Source organism: Paramisgurnus dabryanus, chromosome 11 (genome assembly GCF_030506205.2).
Source record: "Paramisgurnus dabryanus chromosome 11, PD_genome_1.1, whole genome shotgun sequence".
NCBI classification, from domain to species: Eukaryota; Metazoa; Chordata; class Actinopteri; order Cypriniformes; family Cobitidae; genus Paramisgurnus; species Paramisgurnus dabryanus.
This window is the reverse complement of record NC_133347.1, coordinates 3,408,550-3,435,160: the sequence shown is the minus strand read 5'-3', so window position 1 is coordinate 3,435,160 and position 26,611 is coordinate 3,408,550. Positions and strand designations below refer to the sequence as shown.

The following is a 26,611-nucleotide window of genomic DNA, read 5'->3' as shown; positions in this document are numbered from 1 at the left end:
TTTGGTATTTTAACACTGGATGCTCAAATCACAGTTCTGTCTGGCTCTCTTCTCCTATGCGATTCATTCATTTATTTATTTATTCATTGATTCATTCATTCATCATAGGCATGCAGCCTCAGAACTCAAGGTAATTGACTGTTGAGCATTGTGGTCCCCTAACAGTCTTGAGGCAATAAGGTCTAACTGGGAAAAAACAGATCTGTCTCTGTTTGCCTTTCTCAGATGTGCGGGCTGATTTAGGAGACATAAGACCGAGGCAAGCTGTGCTGTGTTGGTCTCTTGATTAGTCATGCTATAGCTCTTGTGCTAGAATGTTACACTGCAAAGCAAATTAGGGAATAATCGAAGTGTAAATGAGACAAATGTGAGTCTGATTCTTTGGTTCTTGCTGTACTATAGCAAATGATTTTTGTGTCTAGTAGGCCTCTGGTGATTTTGCCTTTTATATTCTGGAGCCAACATTTTAATGAAGGTGTAGATGTGTGCCGTTTGTCTCGGTTGATCTTAGTTCAGCGCATAATTGCTGTATAGGCCTTTTCTTAGCAAACCAGTTGAGTTACCAAGAATAAAATGTTCTTTATGAAAGTTGTTTTGCAAAAGCTGTATGTTTTACTGCCCAGAGCTGATTCAGCACGTTTACCTAAACTAGGGGTGGGCAAACTTTTCTTACTCAAGTGGCACAGTAGGTTTGTGAATAGGTGAAGGGCCGCATACTATGAACGACAAATGTAGCTTTATTTATTCCAAATCAACACTCAGTTGTACTATAGATTTTCTTCTACACCCTACTTTTATGAACACTTTTCACTACTTTTATATTTTGAAAAAAAAAACCCTCGAAAAATCCCTACTCCTGTGCATTTCACTGGATACATACAGTTTTATATACAGTTCTGAAGACAACATCATAGTATTACAGTCTGAGTAATATATTTAGCATAGCAACATTTTTACAGTTATCACCATAAGGAAGAGTAACCATGGTTTTATTGGTATAGTATGATTTTAATTCCCATTTGTATTACCACTACAAATAAAATGGCATGGTGAGGCCATAGTAAATTTGTCGTTCCAACTAGGGGTGGGCGGTATGACCAAATATCTATTTCACGGAATGAGTCATGCTTTTTTCACGGTTAAGGTACATTTCACGGTATACATGTTTTTCAGTTTATTTTGTTTTGGGGATATAAAAATTTGCAGAATACTTAGCTTTTTAACTTAATACTGAGTGACCACAGTTTTAAAGCATGGAAGAGATAAAGTCAAAATGCCCAGAAGATAACAACAGATTAAGTCTTAATAGACAGAAAGAATCTTGTTTTTAAATCCGTTAATAATTTTATAGACTGTTGAAACTATAGTATGCATTGTATTTTGTATTTATGCGTACAGTACATTAAAAATAGGCAAATGAACAGTTATGAATATATACACAAACATACAGACAGAATAAATACCTGTATATGAGAGACTGAGCTCTAGATACAGATATTATAAATGTGACCGGTGCTAGCCTATGAGGCGATGACCAAGAAGTCTGTTTTAAGGTCATGATGCCCAGTGTTGGGAAAGTTCAGTTTCTACATGAACTAGTTCAAAGTTCAGTTCACAAATTTTAAAATGAACTAGTTCCGTTTATAGTTCATATTTCAAAATTTTGAACTAGCTCACAGTTACAAAAATGAACTAATTTATAGTTATTTTTCCCCATATTATTTTTTTATTATTGCCATTATAGCCCATATAGAACCACCACAGACAGCAATTATTTTATCAGTTTAAACACTGAAGCTAAATGCGTCAGATTTCATCTTCATATCCAACTTTAAATCCTTATCCAACCAGGGTTTACATTTGCATTGACGGTCTTTTAATTTTTGTATTTGATTGCACATAACTTGAAAGGCTAGCCGGGTGCTTCAAGGGGGTCGCACTTCGTTGCGTGTAGGACAACTCGCAGGTATCGCACACTGGACGTGCACGTTTAATAGCGTGAGCTTAGTCAGAGTTTATTTCAAAATAGAATGAATATGCGTTAGCAGCCTTTGTTAATTGTTAACAATTTGGGACAAATATGATGTTATTTAATGTTAAACTATGTGTGTGGCGCAGCAGGGATTTCAGCAGTGTCCAGAGTCACTGTTGTGCTTTGATGACGCATGCAGCTGTGAAACATTGGTGGCTGGTGTTGCCAGATTGGGTGTTTTTTCCGCTACACATTAAGGCCTGTTTATGGTGTGTTTTAGCCGGGTTTCCACCTGGAAGACTCTATAGAATCTGGCACCCTATTGAACGACGTTAAACTGAGAGAGCGTGCCATTCACAAACACCAGAATGAACGAGTTCACAATAACGTTCATCTGGCAGTAATACAGTACGTTCAGTTCCGTTTGCCCAAAATATGAACGAGTTCATGAACTTTCGTTCAATGAACTCGTTCAGGCACAACACTGATGACACCCTTTACTTTCTATAAGACCTTAACATTTGTGTCTCTTTCTGATCAGTTTTGCCTTGGCTTGCTTAAAGTTCACAAAACTTTACAACAATTGGCATTATGTGCAAGAAGAGCTTTCTTTATTTGGCGTCGCAGCTCCTTGCGCCCACCTCAAGAGACTTTACGCGAGAGACTGCTGCTGCATGAGTACAGAGAGAGAGAAAGCGCGAAAGAGAGCGAGAGCAAGAGAGACCCTCGGTGAATTCAGTGGCGCTTATTATGAAATTACACAAATTACTCATTCATTTGTTACTAGTGGATTATTTTACGTTTCTCCGTCACACTCGGTGACAGTCTAACATGATGCGGGAGTGCAGAGTTAGCCATGCCCACTTATTTACAGTCCGCGGTAGGGCTGGGACAATGCGTCGACGTAATCGACGACATTGACGCAAAAAATACGTCGATGCAAAATATGCGCGTCGATTCGTCAGTAGCAACGCGAGTGGCTCCAGTCCACGCCGGCTTCACAGCAAGTGTGAGCAGTGCGTAAGCGGCGCATGTTTTTTCAGCGCCCATGTTAACAAGCATGCACCCTGCCGCATGATTAGCGCGAGCTCGCAGCTCTGTAGCAACAGTGCTGCGATCGTTTCTGCGTGGGTTCTGCTGCGCTGCTCAAGCTCAATTAAAGTGAAAGTGCTTTGTTTATGGTTTAAATGCTCGTGGATTGACGCGAAAGAGTGTCATTTTAACATAAAATCATCAATGTGATGCCAAGTGTGTTTTAAACAGTCATGACTTTGAGCAATTTAACAAAAAGCAATGAAATATGTAAAAACACACTGTTGCCAGAAGACTGTGCTTTCATTCACACTCCGTACAGCAGCAAATGAGTCCTAATCTATCTTGATAAACTTAAGAGAAAGAGATTTAATAATGTTTGTGCTTCTTAAGTCTAATTGTGTTTATATATGTCATTACATGGACTAGAACAGCACGAAAACAATGTGGATTAAACAAATCAAGTTATAAAAATTACACTGTGTGACCATCAAAAGGCACATTGAAGAGGTTTTGCTCATAAATGCATGCAAAATAAAGTAATTTGAACTTGAGATTTTTATACTGTTACTAAACTGCACAGTTATGCGCTGCAAACGCTTTATTGAATGCTAGAATGCATTATTTTGCACTTGTATAGTCTTTTTTATTTTGAAATTTCAAGAGCAATCAACATATATTGAAATGTTTACATTCAGATATGTAAATCAACATGTATAAATTGCTATTAGTTAATTAATGGGGAGATAATCGAGAATCGAATCGAAGTCGAATCGGACTGATAAAATGAATCGTTAGATTAATCGATGCATCGAAAAAAGAATAGCTAGATTAATCGTTTAAAAAATAATCGTTTATCCCAGCCCTAGTCCGCGGAAAATTAATGTTACGTCTAACATTTTATTTCACGGTAATGGAATATACCGTCATACTGCCCACTGTGCCCAGCTCTAGTTACAACCAATAAAAAATATGCCTAGTTTTTGTTCAAGCATAGTAGCGCCACAACGGAGCGACTCCAGACCGAACTTCCCATCCTGAAATGTTGTGGAACGGGGCCAAGTTTGGCTGACACCCAAAGAGACTTACAGTGTACACTGTAAAAAAATTCCGTAGAAATTTGCAGCTGGGTTGCCGGTAACTTACCGTAGATTTAAATTTATGTTATTACTGGCAACATTTTGTTCAAAGTTAAATGAACATTAAACATTTACAAGTCTTTGTCTTTACAGAATAAAACTAAAAAAACAGCATCAAGCAAAACATTCTGGGAAACAAAATCTGATGCAAAAAAACAGAAAAAGGTTGATGATGATTTCTAGTTCCCAGAATGCTTTGCATGAGGCTGTTATTGTACAGTTTTATTCTGTAAAGATAAAGACTTGTTAATATTTTAAATTAATTCAATTTTGAACAAACTCTTGCCAGTAAATAACATAAATTTAAATCTACGGTAATTTACCGGCAACCCAGCTGCAATACCATTGTAATTTCTACGGATTTTTTTTACAGTGTATTACAAGGTATATTTTTTATCAGTGTGTGTTCCCTGGGTTTGAAACCATGACCGTTTGCGCTGCTAATGGAATACAGAAGCTATACAGGAGAGGAGATTGATATTATGTACCATTTAATGAATGTTGTATCAATTTTATATTTAATACAGTTTATATTATTAATGACTTTTATGTAAAACTATATTTATTTATGTTTGTCATTTGAACAACAAGATAATGTTTGGGCAGTTCAATTTAATGTTTGAGAAATACAAAAACCTACTTATGCTTAGTGTATATTTTTATTTTGGAGTCTTTAGTAATTGCAAATGGAGAGTTTTAAATGTAGACATTGCAGTCTTGGGCTCTGTAAAACCTTTAGCTGTGAGGTGTTAATAATGGGTTACGAGGAAAATATGACATTTAAATCCTGTTGGAGAGCTTTGAAAAGCTCTCTGTTTGATTTAGTGTATAGTTGTAAACGCTCTCCGTTGGATTCTCTGTTGTATTTTCGGTCCCAAAATGACATCATCTATTGACAACTGTTTTATTGTTAATGAGTGCACTCATTAACGGGTGATATTAATGAATGAGATTTTATGCACTGGGTTACAATGAAAACACTTGCCTTTATTGTCATCAGCAATTCCCTGTGATTTATTTGGTTCAGTGTGCTTAAAGGGTGGGGGGGTCTTTTCATTCCTTAGAAACTGTTGCTTAAAGCCTTTTACCATGGTGATTGTTTCTAAGGTGTTGCTTATGAGTTACGTAAATGACGGGGGGAATGGTAATAAGGTTAATTTGCATTCCTAACATGTTCTTCCTGAACTTGTGATACACGTCCTCTTCGGCTGACTGAAGGACCATTAATTTCTTTCAGTTCTCACTTGATTTCACTGCAGATAAAATGTTCCCATCTACTCAAGTCCAGCACTAAATGTCTAAAAAAAACACAGTTTCGTTCACCATACCGTGAATGAGAGCCATAATTCGTAACCTGTTGGATATGGTTATTGTCCCCCTGTGGTGAAAATGACGTTTTTATGTCAGTGTGGTGTTTTTAAGGCAAATTATGTGCACATTTATTATTTTATCACCATTGATGAGTATTTTCTCCATAAAAATGGAGTTTCCAAAGACGGTCTCATTCCCGCAGTTTGAAATCACATCATCACAGATGAACTAATGAATCCGTTGTTCGAGCCATAGATATTATGTGTGGATTAGGGTTAGGAATTGAATTTCGATTCCAATTCTAGAATTGGATACATAAGAAAGGACTCGGATCCTTGTTAAAAAATAACATTTTCGATTCCACTTAACGATTATGGTCACATAATTTTACGTCATCTGCCAAGACTTGAGTCACCTGACCTATAACCATCTGTGCACAGTGTGACTGTGGAGGAAAGGCACTCTAAAGTGTGGCTGCATGTAAAAAAAAATCAGATAAAGACTAAGCTAAGTGTAATTAAAAGTGTATTCATCAGATAAAAGAAATGTATACAGATCTAAAACAACGTGAGGGTGAGTAAATTATGACACAATTAAATTTTTAGGTGAACTATCTCTTTAACATCAGCGCTAAAAGATTAGTGCTGCACATGCGCAGTTCACGTATGCATTGTGTAAAACGGACTTAGTGGATATGTGTCTGAAACTGCTGAATGTAGCATGTATTTATTTACAAATATAAGGTCTGAGTTGGTGCGAAATAGTTAATGCGGGGACTCATTTGCATATTCATATTTATGGTCCGAGTTGTGAGATTAAGTAGAGGCAGGGACTAATTTGTATATTCATAGGCGCGCATGTACTAAAAGAGGAAACATTCAAGCCGTTTTAAAGGGACAATAAGTAGGATTTTCCCCCATCTAGTGGTGAAATTGTGTTTTGCATTCAAACAAATAGCAGGGAGCTACACTGCGACCAAAATGGTCGCATATGCGACCTTTTGAACTGCCGTTGCGACCCTAATTTTTAATGGGTCGCAAATGTGCTACCTAATGTTTTAGACAATATGCTATGATTTACTATGAGCATTTATTAAAACAGAAATGTGGATTTTAAGAATACGTTTTATAACGTGCTCTGAGCCATCAACACATTGGCTTCATTTTGCGTGACACGTCGTGTCTCTCCTTATCAGTGTGCGTTTGCGTGCTCAGCTGTTTCTCAATGAATTAGGTGCGACGCGACGCAAGCGCAGTGTCTTCCATGTTTCTGAACTTGAGCAGAGGTCTTTCTTCACTGAGGCACGGGACCCGTTACCGTATGGTTCCGGGTTTATATTTTTAATGGTCTGTCAGGTCCGGTTAGGTCCTAGTTTAATTACTTTGGGTCCCAAGTCTGATTAATGTTGTGTTTATAACCCGAGTCGATCGGAAAACGGCCATGAGCGCTACCGCGCTAAAGCTCGAGTGCAGATTCAGCGTGCCTTCGGTTTCTATGGCGATGGTTCTTGTTACGACCACGCGCTGCATTTTCTTTCTCACATTTTTTAATAATCTTATTATTAATAAACCATATCTTTTCTGAAACCATATCCATATTAAGTTTGGACAGAGATTGTAGCAAAAAGCAAAGCTAATGTCAAGCCAATTGCACTGAACGAGCAAAGCAATGTAAAGTCTGTCACCGGGACAGCAAGTAGACTTTTAAATCTGAAACAATTAGTGGATTAAGCTTTTTAAATAAGCAAGAGAGAAATAGAAAGATAGAGCAGAAGCAGTAAAAGTGCCTATCTAATAGAAATTATTACCATTATAACATCAGTCATAACATCAGTCACATTTATAATCTATAGACCTGCACTGTCTATTAATATACTATACATAGTATTTAGGGGTGTAACGATTCATTCGTTTTCTCGATGCATCGATTACAAATCCTGCCGATGCATATGCATCGATCTTGAAACCTGGATTTTTGAATCGTGAATCGTTTGTTTCGATTTTATATTTAACAATCGAATGAATCGTGATTATATAACGAATATGATGGATAATAAAAAATATATAAATACATTTTAAATTAGTTACATCTGCGACGTAAAATGAGCAGTGGATTACGTCACTACTCTTCAATTTGCGGCGCGCCTGTTTGCTGTCATTTGAATAAACACAGCAGACAGTGCACAAATGGAGGGACACGAAGGAGAACAACGCACCAGCCAACATGAGATCAAAGGTTTGGGATTACTTCAGTTTTCACGAAGTAAATTGAAAGACTGTCCGAAGTCCGTTGCAGTTTGCAGACATTGTAAATCTGAGTTAAAATACATTGGAAATTAGGGCTGGGCGATTCGTCCCCATAAAAAAATCTGAGATTTTTTTATAAAAAACTCGATTTACGATTCGAATCGATTTTTTTTCCCCGACCCCATTTAAAACAAAATAATTGCAAACTGTATATATTTTTAAAATATATATTTATTATATTTAATTAAAATGCATCAACAAAAAATTGGGAAGGAATGAAGATTGGCGAATGCAAAATGTATGTCAGTGTTTCCCACAGATCTGAAATTTACTTGTGGTGGTAGCTGGTGAAAAGGGCAATCATTATAATCCACCGACAAAAAATGGTCTACTATACATGTGACACAGAACTAATAATGTGTGACACAACACAATACTTTGAATTATTGAACATTAATATTAATTTCACATTATAGTTCATTAATCTAACCACCCCAAACTTTCTTTGTCATGAACAAAGCTGACACTGTTTTAGGGCTGTTCCGAATACCATTTTTTGAGCTTCGAAGCTCTAGTAGAAATAAAATCGAATATTCGAAGCTTCGGAAGGAGGGGCTGAACATATTTTTTCTCTTTAATAAAGGCAGGAATCTCTGTGTGTGTATGTGTGTGTCTGTCTATCCACAGTTTTATTATGTGGCGGATGTGTTGCTGGGAACTCAAGGGAGTGTAGTGCATTTTTTTCGTGCAATATGGACATTTGACACTTCTAGAATTAATAAACTTTAAAAATACTACAGAACAGCACAAGCCGGAAGCGGCGTGCCTGTCATGCGTCATGCGAGAACAGCATTAGTGAAACAAAACACAAGACCAATACTTTTAATAAGGTAGCCTATTTTCTAACAACATTTGTCTAACAAACAAACATTCCCGTATCAGAAATTAGCAGCACAGTAATTACTGACAACGTAGGGTAGGCTATTTAAATAAAACAACGAAAATAAATGAACGAAGTTCAACAAACTGTAATAAAACTTTAGCATACTTTCAAAATCAAGTTTATTTATTATAACACTTACACCATCCAATATGTTTTTTTCATCAGAACAATAATGAAGATATTTTGCAGAAACCCCAGTGCTCCGTCATGCAAGTCAACCAATCCGCACACTTTAAGAGCTAAAGCATATATATCCAATACAAAAGTAATCCCCCATATCTCCGTGTGACATATTGACGTCTTGTGAAGCAAATCAATCAGTTTTTGCAAGAAACTGAACGTTATTTACAACACTATTAGCGTGAATGCCAAAGCAGGAAGCGCGCTTTCCGTTCGAGGCGATCTCTTCTTCTACTGGTGGAGTTTGATGGCTGTTGGCTATGAATGTTGGTCTCTCTGCGCCACCTACAGAGCGGGAGTGTGAAGCGCACTTCCTGCTTGGCAAAAGCTCTGCATTAACGCTGAAAAATATTTATATATATATTCGAATCTCAAAACTGAAAATCGAATGTCAACCCACCGAACGAATATTCGAATATTCGAATTTTCTGGTCCAGCCCTACACTGTTTGTCAAAGCACCACGAAAACACTTTCTGTTTTTGCACTGGTATATGAAGCAATTTGACGACCCCTTTTATCAAACTCAATATATACAATACTATGTACAGTATATTAAAAGACAGTGCAGGTCTATAGATTATAAATGTGACTGATGTTATAATGGTAATAATTTCTAGAGATAGGCACTTTTACTGCTTCTGCTTTCTATTTCTCTTTTGCCGATTAAAAAAGCTTAATCCACTCATTATTTCAGATTTAAAAGTTTACTTGCTGTCCTGATGACAGACTTTACATTACAGCTTAGCGTTTTTTTATATCCTGAGTCAGCTTTAGCTTTGCTCGTTCAGTGCAATTGGCTTGACATTAGCACTGCTTTTTGCTACAATCTCTGTGCAAACTTTTTAGATTTTAGAAAAGATATGGTCTATTAATAGTATAGATTAGATTATAAAAAAATGGATTAAAGAAAATGCAGCGCGTGGGCGCAACAAGAGCCAGTTGTCATCACCATAGAAACCGGAGGCACGCTGAAACTTCACTCGAGCTTTAGGTAGCGCTCACGGCAGTTCTCCGGTCGAATCGGGTTTTACACACAATATTAATCATACTTGGGACTCAAAGTAATAAACTAGGACCGACCCGGACCAGACTGACCATTTCTAATATAAACCCGGAACCGTACGGATCCTCTCAGGGAAGAAAGACCTCTAATGGTAAAACTCTGCTCAAGTTCAGAAACATAAAGGATACAATGTGACACTGAGCTTGCTTCGCGTCGCACCCAATTCATTGAGAAACGAAGAGCACGTGAACGGACACTCAACCGGAGAGACACAACGTGCTTGCACGCAAAATGAAGCCAACTTGGATGCTATAAACACATATGCACATAAGCATATGCGACCATTTTGGTCGCAGTGTAGTTCCCTGGCTGCTCAGTTACCTCAGTATGTGCTGCAGTTGATCCAGTTTGCCGCGCTGGATGATGAGTTTATGATGCGCTGGATAATGAGTTTATGACGCGTGCATCTTCAAGGGCTCTCTCAACAAAACACGGGTCATCCAGTCGAGTTCAGAAAATACGGAAATTTGTAAAGTGATTTTTTTTTCCTGGGTGGGTCCATTTTACCTGGGCGGAATGCCCAGTAGAGCCTATGTTTGGGAAACACTGTATGTACTGCTCTATACTGCAGAGGGGGAGAAAAAAAATCTAAAAAAATCGATTTTTTTAAAATATGAATCGATTTGACCTGCCAACTCGATTTTAAAATCAAATCGATTTTTTTCCCAGCCCTATTGGAAATACAACGAACCTTATTAGCAACCATCTCCGCAGATGCCATGCCATTAAGATAGACATACCTGCACTTAAAGCAGCTAGTATTTTAGGGTCAGACGTGAGAAGTGCTACTCCTTTACACACTTTGCTGTATTTACACACTTTGCTGTATTTCCTAAATGTTCAGGAAATGTATGCAATGTTTACAATAAACGTTTATGGTGCATTGAATATGTAGAAGTAGTATTATTTTTCTTGGTTTACTTGCTTTAATGTATTTTGAGTCCTAAGAAGTTAAGCTATTAAACTAAAGTCCTGAATCTAGTTAATGAAAATCTATTAAATGGTCATGAATTTCCCAAATATTTCTTTTATTTGCTCAGATGCAGATGTACTATAGAACAGAATCGTTAATATTCGAATCAAATCAAATTTTATTGCTAATCGAATCGAATTGAATCGTTCTGGTTAGCAAAAATCGTTTTTGAATCGAATCGGAAACCTTTGAATCGTGAATCGAATCGATTCGCAGTCTACCCAAAGATTCACAGCCCTAATAGTATTGTATTATATTGAGTTTGATAAAAGGGGTCTAATTGCTTCATATATCAGTGCAAAAACAGTAAGTGTTTTCGTGGTGCTTTGACAAACAGTGTCAGCTTTGTTAATGGCAAAGAAAGTTTGGGGTGGTTAGATTGATGAAATATAATGTGAAATTAATATTAATTTTCAATGAATCAAAGTATTGTGTTGTGTCACACATTATTAGTTCTACATCACATGTATAATAGACCATAATTTGTCAGTGGGTAATAATTGCCCTTTTCACCGGCTACCACCACCAAGTAAATTTCAGATCTGTGGGAAACACTGCAACGTTTAAGAAAACAAGAAGGCATGTGGTTTAAAAGATGGCAAGTAAAATAAAAAGCATATCTGTATGCAATACAGTTTCATTATTGTTCATTATTATCCAGAGCGCCTTAATATAACTTGAAAAAAATATGTGCAACCAAATCATATTTTGCGCCAGTAACTGAAAAAGTTGGTAGCGCAAGTGCCACCAGTCGAAAAGGTTAGTGTAGTTCCCTGAATAGTGCTCTCTAGCGCCTCGCTTTTCCAAATGCGTGTTGCAACTACGGTAGCCTTTATGTTCTCACTGATCTCCTTGTCCGTTTCAGCTGGTTCACGTGTTCTGAACAAAAATGCGTTGTGGAAACACGTTTTGGTAGGCTAGTGCTTTTTGTCCCTCTCTGCTATTATAGTTTATCAGTATGGCGAAACGACATGGAGGCCTCTTTAAAGTCTCTTCAAAGCATGAAGAAATTACTGGCACAGGAAAAACTTTTACATATGCTATTATGATACTCAAAGACGAATTTTAAGCAATAAAATACTGGGGGACTTTAAGTCTCTGAGTCTAGTTTTATAACACTGATTATAACACTGTGCTCCTCTGTAGATCAGTGGTAGAGCATTGCGTTAAAAGTGCAAAAGGTCATCATTCAGGGAACACACGTTGGTAAAAGAAATTTATACTGCGTCATGCACTGTAAGTCGCTTCGGATAAAAAAAGTCTGCCAAATGTGTAAATGTAAGATTCAGTTTTAAAACAAAATACCTATAATAACCAAACCTTGTTATTTAGATTCAGTTTTTGATGTATGTAATGGAATACAACCTTTTAGCCCCCTTTAAACATTGAGCTCTTTGTAAGTTCAACATATAGTTTCATCCACTTGAGTATTGATGATAACAATAAAACTAATATAGTAGTTTAACCAGAGCTACATTTTATACACATATTTATACACAGAAATGTATATTAGTTGCTATTTGCTCAGCATTTATTTGACTTTATTCATAGCAACTATTTACCAGCATGTGAGCATATATATACTTTTACTAGGGTTGTGCATCGTTGGATTCGCGTTCCCCATTAAAAATATCTGTCTGAAATCTATTCTGAATCGCAAGGCTCCAATTTTGGGTTTCATGCACAGCTTGTGCATGTACTACAGCTCTGTGATCAATAGGAAGTCCTTATCAATCTGAAATCACTATTAGTTTGAGTCGTTTATAATGTGCATTTAAAAAAGCAACACCCGTTAAACAAAATCTTTCAAAATATTCTTTATTATCATGAAAATACCTGAAACAATTTGAAGAACAGCGATATAAATATGTCTCTAGACATTTCCTGGAATAGCATTTATAATGATACTTCTTCTGTGGCACAAATGGCGTTTCTGCACGAGAGCGCCCTCTGGCTTTTAAGGGCGCACTCACACTATCCAAACCAAACCGCGCTCGGGCGCGTTTGACCCCCAAAGCCTGGTTTGATTGACTAGTGTGATCGCTCTGATCCGTGCCCGGGCGCGGATTGATTATCGCGCCGCGGCCGGGTTGCAGAGGTGGGCCGGAGCGCGGTTCACTTGGGCTCAGGCGCGGAAGGCTGTGGTGTGAGCGCATTCGCGCCTGAGCGCGATTCAAAAGGTGAAGACGTCAGTTGCGCGACCACTCACCTTCATCTGCCTCCGTAAAAACCTTTTGATGCGCGCAGCGGGGTTACGTGAATGTCCGAGCTGCACACGTGACAGATCAACTAAGCAATATGATGACATGTGAGAGGGCTGTCTGTAATCGCGCACCGAACGACTCCGAATAAAAAACACAGACTTATCATTACGGTGGGTTCCAGTGTTAAGAGAGCGCTTTACTTCCTGCTTTTATCAAAACAATCGCATCTTAATGACGAAAGCGCGCCCGGACTCGGATCGATAAGAAGTACAGTGTGAGTGCGTGCACCTGGGGGAGTAGGGAGGGGTGGCAATCGCGCCCAGGCATGGTTTGGTTTGGTTGGGATAATGTGAGTGCGCCCTTAATGTGGTGGCATTTTACCGTAATTCATTCAAATTCATTCACTGAGAAAGCGCGCATTTGCACGATAAATTGTCACAGCCCTACCTTTTACAGCACAACAACTGTTTGGACACGACTTTGTTGTAATCTGGTTTTGAATCCTGCTTGAATATTTCAAATAATAAAAAGTATACTAAGCCTATAAGCTTAAGGTCAGCACCCTAAAACTTTAGCCATTGGGTTACCGCCACTCATTGACTAACAGGATCAGTTTTCTTTCTGTTTTAGCGATGGATCCATCCATTACATTGTGGCAGTTTCTGCTGCACCTGCTGGAAGATCAGAGTCAGAAGCACCTGATCTCCTGGACGTCTGATGATGGAGAATTCAAGCTGCTGGACGCTGAGGAAGTGGCCAGACTCTGGGGGCTCCGCAAGAACAAAACCAACATGAACTATGACAAACTGAGCAGGGCACTTCGTTACTATTATGACAAGGTATGTTTAGAGATCACCATGTCTGTAAAAAAAAATGGAGTTGGTGTTTGATGGATATAGATATGGATCATTTAGGCAGCAGGGTGGCCAATGGCCTATTTTTTTTTTTCTTTTATATACTTGAATGATACCAAATGAGTACATAGTTTAATTGAAAAAAAAACAGTATTACAAAATATAATAAATATTAATAATGTAATAATACAGTTATTGCGTAGTGTAAGATTTATTTTGCATTTATTGATTTACACTTATATGCTTTTTTCTACAAAATAAGAGCAAGTGCTATATTGTCTAATGTCAAGTGCACATTAATGTTCAGCCCTTTTATTTCACACACCCACAGAATATTATTAGGAAGGTTAGTGGCCAGAAGTTTGTCTACAAGTTTGTGACATTTCCCGACCCCAACTCTGCTGATGGGATGAAAGGGCCCGAGGATTCCCAGAGGGCCAGTACAGGGGAGAAATTGGAGCAGTCCATCCAGACAAAACCTTTAGGTGCCGCTAACGTCACCAACCAATGTCTCTCCAAGAGCCTGCAGGTCCAGCGCTCCTCCCCTGGCTCAGTGCAGCGCAGCTCCCGCAACGATTACATGAAGTCCGGTCTCTACTCCACGTTCACTATCCAATCTCTCCAGACACCCTGTAAAGGCACATCCAGACCCATTAAAACAGAGCACATCCTGGGTGACACCAGCCCCAAAACTGCCTCAATGGACCGCACATTGCATGAGGTCAGCCTCTTTCTGGATCTTATTGCTTGAGAACGACATTCGTATCTGTGGATTCTTTCGCTGTGATTATGTACGTGTGCTTTGCAGGTGCGTGTGCATTATACAGAAGCACAACAGGGTAGTGTTCAGGCCCAGTCGACTGTAGAGAGCAGTAGTCTGCAGGTGATCGTGACCCACCCGTCTCCATGTGCTACACCTGCACTCAGCCCACAGACACCCTCTGGCTCTGCCACTGCAGTCACGGTATGGATTTACTCATTCATATTTATCATATAATATAAGAATTGATTTATTGATACGCAAATTGAGTGGAATATACGGCTGTGTACCTCCAACAAGTGGCGCTTTTCCACTGCATAGTACCCTACGGTTTGGGTCGGGTCAGCTTACTTTTGGGGGCTTTTCCACTGGGTGCAGTACGTAGTACCCGATAAGTTTTTTAGTACAACCTCGGTAGGGGTTCCAAGCGGCCCGAGCTGATAATAAAACGTGACGTGAAAACACTGTAGATCACTGATTGGTCTGAGAGAATCGTCACTACCAGCGTCATCGCTATAATAAAAAAAGATTAGCTTTACCTTCATGTTAGCTTGCGCTGTCTCGAGTAAACCTGTTGTCATCTGTGCTTTGCTGTAAGTTCCCAAACACCCTTTTAGCAATGAAAAACATCTACAGGTTGAGAATCAGGAACACCATACCAGTTTTTTTCCAGACTTGCAGTGTGTGGCGGCACATTCATGACGCGCACGTCCACATATATGCTTAAATGCAACTTAAATAAGGCTCAGCGGAGCGTGTCGACTGACGCCACGGGTGTTTGTACAGAAACTTTCATGTTAGACAGAGGTAATGATAAATGCAAACATCTATTTGTGGTGATCAATTTTAATTTTGTGCCGGACTGAGAAATAAATGAATACATCAACGCTCTCACTTGTATGATGTCACAGCAGTAGGCAGGGCAAATATAACGACATGCCTATAATCCCTCCCACTTTGAAGTGATACTAAACTCGATGGAAAAGCTGACCAAGAGAGGTGAGCTGACCCGACCTGACCCAAACCAAACTGTGGGGTACTATGCAATGGAAAAGCACCATAAAGAGTCTTCTTGGGTCCAAAGAAGTGTACTGGACCCAAAATGACCCGCAGCACTTTTTACCTGAACCCAACATGCATAAATTTTTTTTTTTAACTGACTAGACACGTATGTAAACGACACCTACGTCTGTGCAGTAAGCAGCCCGCGCACACCAAAAAGAACCTCACAACCAATTTGGCCTGCTGCTTCATTTTTACTTTCATTCGTTATCTGATGACGACACCAAGGTGCATTTAAAATTGATTGACAGGTCTGGATCAACGAAATTTAACCTACCGCCAGCCACACGATGTCGCAAGTCACTTTGGCAAACACAAGGGGGGTTGGAAATGGACTCGATGCACACACAAGATAGTTTCGAGGCACACATGAAACATTTAGACCCGAATCCGCTTGGGTCTCAGGTCGGACCTCGGGTTTTCGGATCTAAGGGTCCCGTGAAGACCTCTACCTTCAACAAAGTTGGAGTTAGTGCAGAGATTTGTCTTTGTAGCAATAATGTTGTCGAATGGGACCAAAATGCAGAAGACCAGAATACTATGTAGATAATTTATTATAGCCACTTTGTTGGTGTAAGCAAAACTGTGCCATTTTGGGTGTGTCCTTTTAAATGCAAATGAGTTGATCTCTGCACTAAATGGCAGCGCTGTGGTTGGATAGTACAGATTAATTGGCAGTATTATCCCCTTCTGACATCACAAGAGGAGCCAAATATCAATGACCTACTTTTTCACATGCTTGCAGAGAATAGTTTATCAAAACTAAGTTACTGGGTTGATCTTTTTCACATTTTCTAGGTTGATAGAAGCACTGGGGACCCAATTATAGCACTTCAACATGAAAAAAGTCAGATTTTCACAATATTAAATTCATCTAATTGTCCCACAGAACGCTCAGCCACAGAAGAGCCAGAGTTTGGGCGACCCGCCCCAGATCTACCTGTCTGATCCTAGCTCTCTGACCTCCCTCATTCCTTTGGCTCATGGGGAATGTGTGGTCAACCCCTCTCAGTCGGTGTTTGTGGTCATTAAGCCTCCACATGTAGGCCTGACCAAAGAGTCCAGCATCCCGCCTGAAGAACGCATACTGGAGATAGTTAATCTGGATAAAAAATCAGAGGATGAGGTAAACAGTTGTGTCACAGTCTATTGAAATGCAATAAAGTTAGGAAAGTTATTCACGGATGGTTATTTATTAAACCATCACTCCAACAGGCTCAACCAGTGTCAACGGTTCCTGCTCCTGGAGTAACAGACGCCCCGATCCCTGTGGATGCCACGACACCCTGTGTGGATCCTGCGGTCCAGCCTGTCGGGGAAGGAGAGGTCAAAGACAAGCCAGAGCTGCCTGGTTGGTCAAACATTGCCCTTGTTTTAACATTAAAAATACCCAAAAAACTCAAAGTCATCTGTTATACTGCTTTTACCAGATCTCAAGCATGGTAAAATTCCTATAATAGCTTTCATGAAACTGTTTTCAGAGGACACCAATACTGCATCAGCCTCTCTCCCAGTAAGCACACAGGAAGTCCATCCTCCTAAATCAAAGAAGCCGCGTGTGCTCGAGCTCCCGTCCACCCTGCTGCCCCCTGGACTATCGCTGGATAAAGTGAATGCAGCAGTGAACAGTCTCCTGGCACCCGGCAGTGCTGCTAATACCCTAACACCTACAGTTATCACCTCACATGCCCTGGTGAGCCAAAACTACATTTACATGAGAATATTAATCTCATTCGACTAGCCTTTGAGTCACTTATCATGCGCTTCACTAGTGTTTTTGTTTAAACTAGCACTACCAGAGATGTGTAAAATGAAAATGCATAAATGCATTCAGTTTATTTGATGTAGCCTAGTTTTATTGTGTTAGATTTCATGACCCGGTTCAGTACACAACAATTCTGTAGGCGAGTTTTTGTATTAGTAAATGTTGAAGAAAGAGGCTCATATATATACACATTTGTTTGTAAAGACGTTTTTAGCAGCAACAGCTTTTGTGGACTAAATGCAACTTCCAGTAGACTTCAATATAGAATCAAGAGTTCTTTTACAGTAGTTTATTTCTGATAACAAGGGAAATAAATGACAAGTAAATTACATTCGTTCATATGTCATACAGCGGGGAAAATGAGTATTTGAGCATTTTTATCAGTAAGGGGCTTTCTATGCCATTTTGCACCTTGTTTGCTTCATGTGTTCAGTACTTATTCCCTGTGTCATTTCACTCTATTTATTATGACTCAACTTGTATACTTAAATGTTCTGATTTCTTTGTATGAATTCAATATTTGGCTTGATGGCTACATCTGGTGGACATTTTGTGTCAATAGCCCACTTAAAAATCCCCTTCCTGATAAAAATGCTTGTGTGTCAAATACTTCTTTTTTCCCACTGTATCAACGCGTATCAACTGTCCTTGAGCTAATGTTACTGTGTAAAATTAATGCATACAAATTTAGCTACAGGTCCTTGAAATCTTGCCTGCCAACCAGACATCTCCACAAAGTTGTGATCCATTCTCGTCGTCTCCCCTCGTCTTTAAGCAAACCAAAATATTTTTTTTCACTAAGGTATTTGTTTCAGAGATCAGTTTAGCTACTAGCCAGACCGATAAATAAATCTGTCTGGTTCACTTGGGTTTAGGCGCGAAACTGCGACAATACGCATGCATCCGATGAAATTGTCTATAGAGCATTACTTAAAAAAATATGACTGTACATTTATATATTAAAGGTGTAATTTATTGTAACATGAAATCATTAGTTTTATAGTTATTTTTAATGCAGATTTGATTTTTAAACCCTGTTTTTTTGTAAGGTAAAAGTTATTGTAGGTCATTATTATTATGGTATACTAGTACTTGTTACAAATTACAAAAAGATTAAACTTATAACCCCTCCTATTAAATTACTGATCACTTTAGTCATACAGTCTTATGCTAGGGTGTTTTCAGAGCCAGAGCTTTAGTTATGCCGTACTTGTCATAATATGAAAGACCTTGTTCTTTTATTGTGGGAGGTGACAGAAGTGTTTGTGCCATATGAACAGATGCTTCGGTTGTACCAAACTCTTTTACAAAGGCGTTTATTGGCACAGCAGAGAGATGCGAGTGCTTATGTTGCCAGATAACCAAGAACAAAGAGATACAGTGACCTTGTAAAGCAGTTTACACACAACCTCTCTCTCTCTCTCTCTCTCTTTTAGACTCCAGTCCTGTTGACACCGAGTCCGCTGCCCTCAACCATTCACTTCTGGAGCACGCTCAGTCCTATCGCCCCACGCAGCCCTGCCAAGCTCTCCTTCCAGGTGACACTTCCTGTCTGCACAGTTTCTCTCCACAGCATGGCAGCAGTGCACCATCTGTCCCTGCACACACCCTCAACACAAGCCTGTGAAAGCCTACTCTCATTCATAACCTTCAGATACATCTCCACATTTACTGCCTCTAATATAACTCATATTCCTTTGTTTGTTTTAACTTGTAGCCCGTTTGTTCTCAAATACAGTACCTGTCAAACGTTTGATACGTTAACTTGTTTTTAATTTATATATTTTTCACATTCACAAAACTTTGGCATAACACTGGGACAAATTTTGGTGTTTTATCATATGCAGTGTAGTTATCCTCAGCCTGGAATTTGCAAAATCTTACTCATGGGAAGCATATTGATGTCACACCCTGAAATGCATTTTAAACAATATTGTAGTAGTTCACATCTATTCTGAGCTCTTACACTTCAAAAAATGATTTTCAAGAAAGAGTTTATTAGTATTTTTGTCTTGTTTTCAGTAAAAATATCTAAACATTCTTAAATTACGATGCTTTTTCTTGATGAGCAAAACCACCCAAGAAAATAAGTCTAGTTTTTAGACCAAACATATCAAATTTAAGTGATTTTGTGCATAAAACAGTGCAGAGCAAAAAAAATCTTTAATCTGAATTTTTCTTGAATTTAGTGTTTAAGAAAAATGTTTAAGATTTTTTGCTTACCCCATTGGCAGATTTTTTTGCTTGTTTTATGCACAAAATCACTTAAATTTGAGCAAAGAAAAAAACATTTTTTAGTTTTTAGACTTTTGAATTTGTGCTTAAAACAAGCAAATAAATCTGCCAATAGGGTAAGAAAAAAATCTTGAAATAAGACGATCAAGAAAATACATCTAGATTTAAGAATGTTTAGATATTGTTTCTGAAAACAAGACAAAAATACAAATTAAGAAAGTCATTTTTTGCTGTGTATTAGCTGTTTTTCCTTCGATTTTCAGTCTAAGTAATCTATTTTAAAATACAATTTTAAATCAAATAAATTAATAGGTTTGGCACAAAGATTTGTCTACCAAAGTAGTTTGTATAGTAGTTAACGTTTGACCAGTACTGTATGTTAATTAATTAGCTTCATTTAATGTAGCAACAGTCTGTATTGAAGTCTGCCATTTTATGATTTTAATCACTTTTAAAAATCAAATAAAAAAATGTGATCATGATATTTCTATCTATATATTTTTTATGAGCCAGAGCAATTTTATTTTTACATCCGTAATAGAGATTTTACACATTAATGTATCAAACATGGTAATTGTAAGCATGGCCGTAGATAGGGTTTGAAAATTAGTGAGGTCCAGGTGTGTTAAGAGCTGTCAAATGCTGTCCCAGGAGAAAAAAAGTGCACTAAAACACACTTTAAGTACACCTATTAGGCATGGGCCGGTTACCGGTTTCAAGGTATACCGAGGTTTAAAACAGTCAAGGTTTCAAAACCACTAAAATGTTCTGTGATACCGTCTCCAAGGTATGAGCTGTGCTTATACAAAATTCATTAAATCATGAAGTCATGTGATTGATTTGATGTTTACATTTAATATACATTACGAAAATATTATATATGTTTTGAAAGCATATTATAATTTAAAGGCTTAATTGTACCTGGCATTTGAAAATAACACATTTTAGTGTTGCAATGGCAATACCGCAACACCGTGAAACCGTGGTATTTTTGCTAAAGGTTATCATGCCGCCAGAATCTTATACCGGCCCATGCCTAACACCTATACACCAAAGTAGACTTGGTTAAATACTAACTCCTAAACTGAATTAAATAACAAAGCCTCCTTCATGACCAATGTTTACAAATTTGGCACATTTCAATTAATCTTTTTACGTGTTATTTCTACTGCTTTTTTAGTGTTTAAATTGTTTCTTACATACAAAATCACCTAATGTAGTATCATGTCAGCAAAAATCTGCCAACGCTGAATAATGTGCCATTACTGTTTAGGTCCTTGCCCTTGTTGTCAGATATCAAACAAAAAAGGCCAATAAAAAAAATAAGTTTAGACCTTGTCTTTCAGAAATAAACCAGAGACATCGCAAACACATACCTGCACATTCTCACTTTATACATTTCACATTAATTGCTAAAATATTAAACACTACGTCTAAAGAGGATTTTTCACAATGGGATCTGGCAACACTGCGAATGGTGCAGCCGCCGGTGTCTCACAGCTGCTTGAGCCAATCTCCGTCATTTTACGCAAAACTATACAGTAAACTGTCCAAACGTAATTATATACGCGGATGCCAAAATGAGTCGTTTAAAAGTACTAATTGTTAATTCAGAAAAATATTTATTTTATTTTTTATATGAAAAATGTACCGGACCTCGTGGCCTTAAAGCTTGCTATGGGCATAATTATAAGTTTCATAGCTTGGGTGACTGTTTCTGGTACCCCTTTCAAACTTATAACCAGTAGGGTTAAACAGGTTAAACGGTTAACAGCTTGCAGATAAACTAATGAAGTATATTCCTTGGCAGAAATGTTGTTTATTCTAATTTCAAATATTAGTAAATACAATAACTTATTCAACAGTGCCATCCTATCACTGTCAACAATGTCTAGTAATGAACCATTTCTTGGTAGCTGTCTTTTACAGTTAACAGATCTTACCAATAGTGTTAACTACTTTTGCTTTCTTTGGAAAAAATTAGTTTTGATTAAAAATTTGGGCTTTTTGCACAACTTTTAAGCATGTGAGTGCCCTCTGCTGGACATGAGTAACATTGCAGTTTTTCAGGCACATACAGTAAAGTTGAGTGTTTTACAGGAACATATGCTTGTTGAAGTTTTTGACTGTAATAATTTAGTCTTAATTTATTTTCCTATTATTCTTACAGTTCCCCTCCAACGGAAGCAATCAAATCCAGATCCCAGCACTGAGTGTAGATGGTCTGTCCACGCCTGTCGTTCTCTCCCCTGGACCACAAAAACCATAGAATGCTATTCATTCCTTTACCTTCGGATGTGGTGATTGGCTTCCTTCCCAGCCAATGAGATGCCGAGGAACAGAACACGGAAAACTCTGTGTGTTCCGGTTGGGGTATCTGCTCCGGCGATGATACAGCAAGAGGAGCGTGCTCTTCTTTACGATTGGTCGACAGAGCAGCCCGACTTCAGGCTTGATGGTGGCATCTTAAAGACTGTTTACAGATTATTTTCCCCCTTGCCTTTTTATATAGTCATGTTTATTTATTTATTTTTTGTTGTCACAAGACAACAGATTTTTCTTAAAGCATCTTGGTTTTCTATGTGGACTTTCTGGAAAACTCACAATGACAATTTTTCCTTTGGAACTTGGAGATTTTTTATGTTCTTACCGTGACAACGAGTTATGGACCACACGAGGTAACCTTTGATTGATTCGAGGCATGAAATGCCCTTACTTACAGACTGAGTATTTCTTTATTTTGTGTAAATGGAAAGCATGCATTTAAAGTCTGAGAGACAACGTCACATCCAGGATTAAGTGCAGGATCAGATCAGTTTTTGGCAATGGATTTATCCGTTTTAAAGGACATGGCGCACTGTTGTTGTTGTTTTTACGCATTTTGCATTTTTCTATGGACAAAAGACAACTAAGGAGGCATTAAAAATGTCAACGGAATGTCATTCCCGGGATTGAAGAGGAGACCAAGCAGGAAAAGATATGAGATATTAAGTTCTGGAATGTATATCAGTACTTTTTTTTAAAATCTAGGACATTCCTTCATTTCAAAACTTCTTGTAAATATATTTTCTACCCATTCCAGTTTGGACCGATTAAATATATTTGTTCCTCATTTTTTACTTTCTAATTTTCAAGGAACCCTTTTCCATAGCAGCATCTGAAACAAAGATACGTGTTGGGAGCGCCACATCCAAACTTTTGCGGTTTTATGTTCTAAAAAAGAAATATTGGAGGAGACCAAAGACTGTCTAATATATCCAATCCATCTCAAAGCATCTCTCTCTTTTTTCTTTTTTCTTTACATCTTATTTTATTTGTAATCTACCACAGTAAAGGGCTACAAGAACCTTAACGCTACCAAAACACTGTACAGTATATAACTGCACCTGACTCGCCAGCTATAAGTGTTCACTTCAATAATGGTGTAAATAGTTTTTCACAGAAGAGCAGGAAGTATGTAGCTTCATCTGCTTTGATACCATTGGTAGTAAACTTGTGGCCCGCCCTCCTCTTATGCCATGTTCGTCTGATGTGTTAAAATCACACATGCGGTTGTTACCTCAAAGCTGTCAACAGCTCAACGTGTCAAAGTGAAAGTCAAGGCAGGCACGCAAAATACGTTGCGACTCTTTCCTACCGACAAACAAAGCCAACGAATATTTGCATATCAACAGTTTTTAAATGTGTAACGCTCATGTTCCTGTGGGGAAATGATGTTGGTTATATATATATATATATAGACGTCTGTAGAAAGCTTCAGTGTTGATTGACGGCGGTTGGAGCGATGCGGAGATCTACTCCGTATGGTGCTTTGAGTATTTTCATCTTTTAATTTCACATTTTGTGAACATTTGAATTGGAATTTGGCTGCTTGATTTATTCTGGTTTGATATCTGCTAATTGTAATAAATCGAACTTGTTGCTTTTGTATGTCAGCTTTAAGTCCTTGGATTGTTTTATCTTGACAAGTTTATACCCCTTAAAAGACATGCAGCCCACTGTACATGCTTTACATCCTCAGCCAATGCAAACTGTACCAATTGAGCATTCAGCTCAGTTCATCGCAGCTTCTGGTGGCATCAGGTGATGTCACTGATGCCCACGACACATTGAATGTTTAGTCCAGAGGGCATCACCAAATGCTGAGCTCATGTGCACGATAAATGCACCAGTGACCTAGTGTTAGTATATTACAATTGATTCAAAGGTTTTCGAATCAAATATTTATCACCTTTACAACAAACCGGTAATATCTGATAACTCACAGTGATGGTAAATTTAGTGACTCATGCCCCTGTAGTGAATTTTTAATGCGATGAATCTTCAGTACCGCCTCTGTTTTCGGTCCGTCACTTTCCCCTCAGGCCTATCTGAGTTTCAGGGATAGCGGATCGGACCGCATGTGCCTCCGAATGTCCGGTTCACTCGAGCTGCGCGGCTGAGCTCTGTAATGTACAGCGAATGCATTTAACATTGAGCTTTTTTCCCTGCTATGATGCTGCTGTTTACTTGACTGTACATCAGCACGAATCAATACAGTGATGTGCACCATTCCCCGAATTAAACTATTAGATAGTGATGACTTCATCTCCGTTTAGGGACGAATGTTTACAAGCTACAGGCTTGTGTAAAGCTTACAAAAGAGAGAAACAGTGAGCCATATCCATTTCAAACCTTTACAGCATATGTTTATATATGTGATATAAAATGAAATCTGTATATTTTGGAAGATAGTGTTATAGGTGAATATTTGTTCTGAGTCGCCTCAGACTTGTCTGAAAAGAAAAACAAATGTAATATTGTGATTTAATGAGCCTTTGTCATGTTGATAAAATATCGGCCCACTTTCAGATAGTAAAACTAATGCTGCACGTCTCTGGACCCACAAAGACTGTTTGGGTAGCTCTATACCCAATTTTAATAGGCCTTAAAGTTGGATTTCTGGTTAATGACGACACCTTTTGGTATTAATAGTGATGTAGTTTGTTTTTCTAACGTCAACCCAGAATGATATTTTCATGTGGTGATCAGTCACATTTATTATGCTTGAAACAAGAAAAATATTGAAGAGATTTTAATTAAATGACTGTTTTCACACCCTGTTCCCTTACGAGAACCAAAAACGTACAAATTTAATTTGTTTGAATTGTAAATGAATGTTGATAACCAGCATGTGATAAATACACTTTTATGCAAATATAAAGACATAGCCATTTATGAAATAATAGAGATGTAGGCTGAGATGGTGTTTCTATTGTGTCTATAAATTATTTCCAAATACCAGCAAAGGGTTTTGCCATTAAGGTGAAAGTTTCCATTAAGTTTCTCATTGAGAAAAACCTGTTGAAATGCTCGTCACCTGCTGATGAAGTCACAAATCCAAGTACCAAACTTGACGCGGATGAAAACATTGTGGCTCAAAACTGTTATCCGCCTGGAGTTACTGAATATACTGAACATCTGCGGTGTCGGATGCTGTAATGAGTCTGTTCGCTTCACTTTTCACTTCTCTTTGAAATGTTATGTGGGAACTGTTATGTATTGTATGACTCTATATTCAATAACGTGTTGGGAAATCTTGCGCTATGCGTATATTTGTGTAAAAATGTCCGCTATTTGTGTAAAGGAAGATCGTAAAAAAGCCCTGTTCAGCTTATGGACTGTTGAAAAGCAGAAGTTTGTGGCCTCGGGTCCCTTTCTCAGATGAGAGTCTCTCTCTCTGGGAGTTTATTTCATAAAGGGACATAAAGGCTTTTATTTTTCTGAACTGTCTAATATTATATATTATATCTACTGGAAAGAGAGACAAAACTATTTTTCATCTGCACATTCTACTTTGTTTGTGTATGTGATGGATATTAATCTTGTTTTCTAAAGACAAAAGAGACTTGTAACTAAGATGAAAAATGTCAATAAAACGCTATTTTGTTCTTTACAGTGTTTAATGTCATTTTTGCATCGGTTTGTTCGAAACAAAATCAAATTGAATATAGCATTGCAGTTGTTTGATACGTAGTAAAAAAAAATAGGTAACCACAACGATAACAAAAGTTTTATTATAAAAACACAAATGTGACCACAAAACCAGTCATAAGGATAAAATCTAGACTCTGAGCTGGGCTGCATAACAATTAATCGCAACTAATTGTTTGCAGAATAAAAGTTTTTGTTTACATCATATATCTACGCTCACCTAAAGGATTATTAGGAACACCTGTTCAATTTTTCATTAATGCAATTATCTAATCAACCAATCACATGGCAGTTGCTTCAATGCATTTAGGAGTGTGGTCCTGGTCAAGACAATCTCCTGAACTCCAAACTGAATGTCAGAATGAGAAATAAAGGTGATTTAAGCAAGTGGCATGGTTGTCGGTGCCAGACGGGCTGATCTGAGTATTTCATAATCTGCTCAGTTACTGGGATTTTAACGCACAACCATTTCTAGGGTTTACAAAGAATGGTGTGAAAAGGGAAAAACATCCAGTATGCGGCAGTCCTGTGGGTGAAAATGTCTTGTTGATGCTAGAGGTCAGAGGAGAATGGACCGACTGATTCAAGCTGATAGAAGAGCAACTTTAAATGAAATAACCACTCGTTACAACCAAGGTATGCAGCAAAGCATTTGTGAAGCCACAACACGCACAACCTTGAGGTGGATGGGCTACAACAGCAGAAGACCCCACCGGGTACCACTCTGCTACAATCTCCACTACAAATAGGAAAAAGAGGCTACAATTTGCACGAAATTGGACAGTTGAAGACTGGAAAAATGTTGCCTGGTCTGATGAGTCTCGATTTCTGTTGAGACATTCAGATGGTAGAGTCAGAATTTGGCGTAAACAGAATGAGAACATGGATCCATCATGTT

At 38.2% G+C, this 26,611-nt stretch overlaps 1 protein-coding gene across 1 annotated transcript in view; it reads left to right on the top strand.

Annotated features, from left to right (window-relative positions):
- elk1 (ETS transcription factor ELK1) overlaps positions 1-25,675 on the top strand; it is a 28,401-nt gene extending 2,726 nt beyond the window's left edge. Inside the window, exons 2-9 of the mRNA XM_065270233.2 lie at positions 13,695-13,903; positions 14,250-14,639; positions 14,727-14,882; positions 16,630-16,866; positions 16,956-17,091; positions 17,222-17,433; positions 18,942-19,043; positions 21,911-25,675. Of these exons, the coding sequence (XP_065126305.2) occupies positions 13,695-13,903; positions 14,250-14,639; positions 14,727-14,882; positions 16,630-16,866; positions 16,956-17,091; positions 17,222-17,433; positions 18,942-19,043; positions 21,911-22,009 (1,541 nt within the window). The 3' untranslated portion in view covers positions 22,010-25,675. The remainder of the gene's footprint in view (positions 1-13,694; positions 13,904-14,249; positions 14,640-14,726; positions 14,883-16,629; positions 16,867-16,955; positions 17,092-17,221; positions 17,434-18,941; positions 19,044-21,910) is intronic.
- Positions 25,676-26,611: the final 936 nt, after the last annotated feature.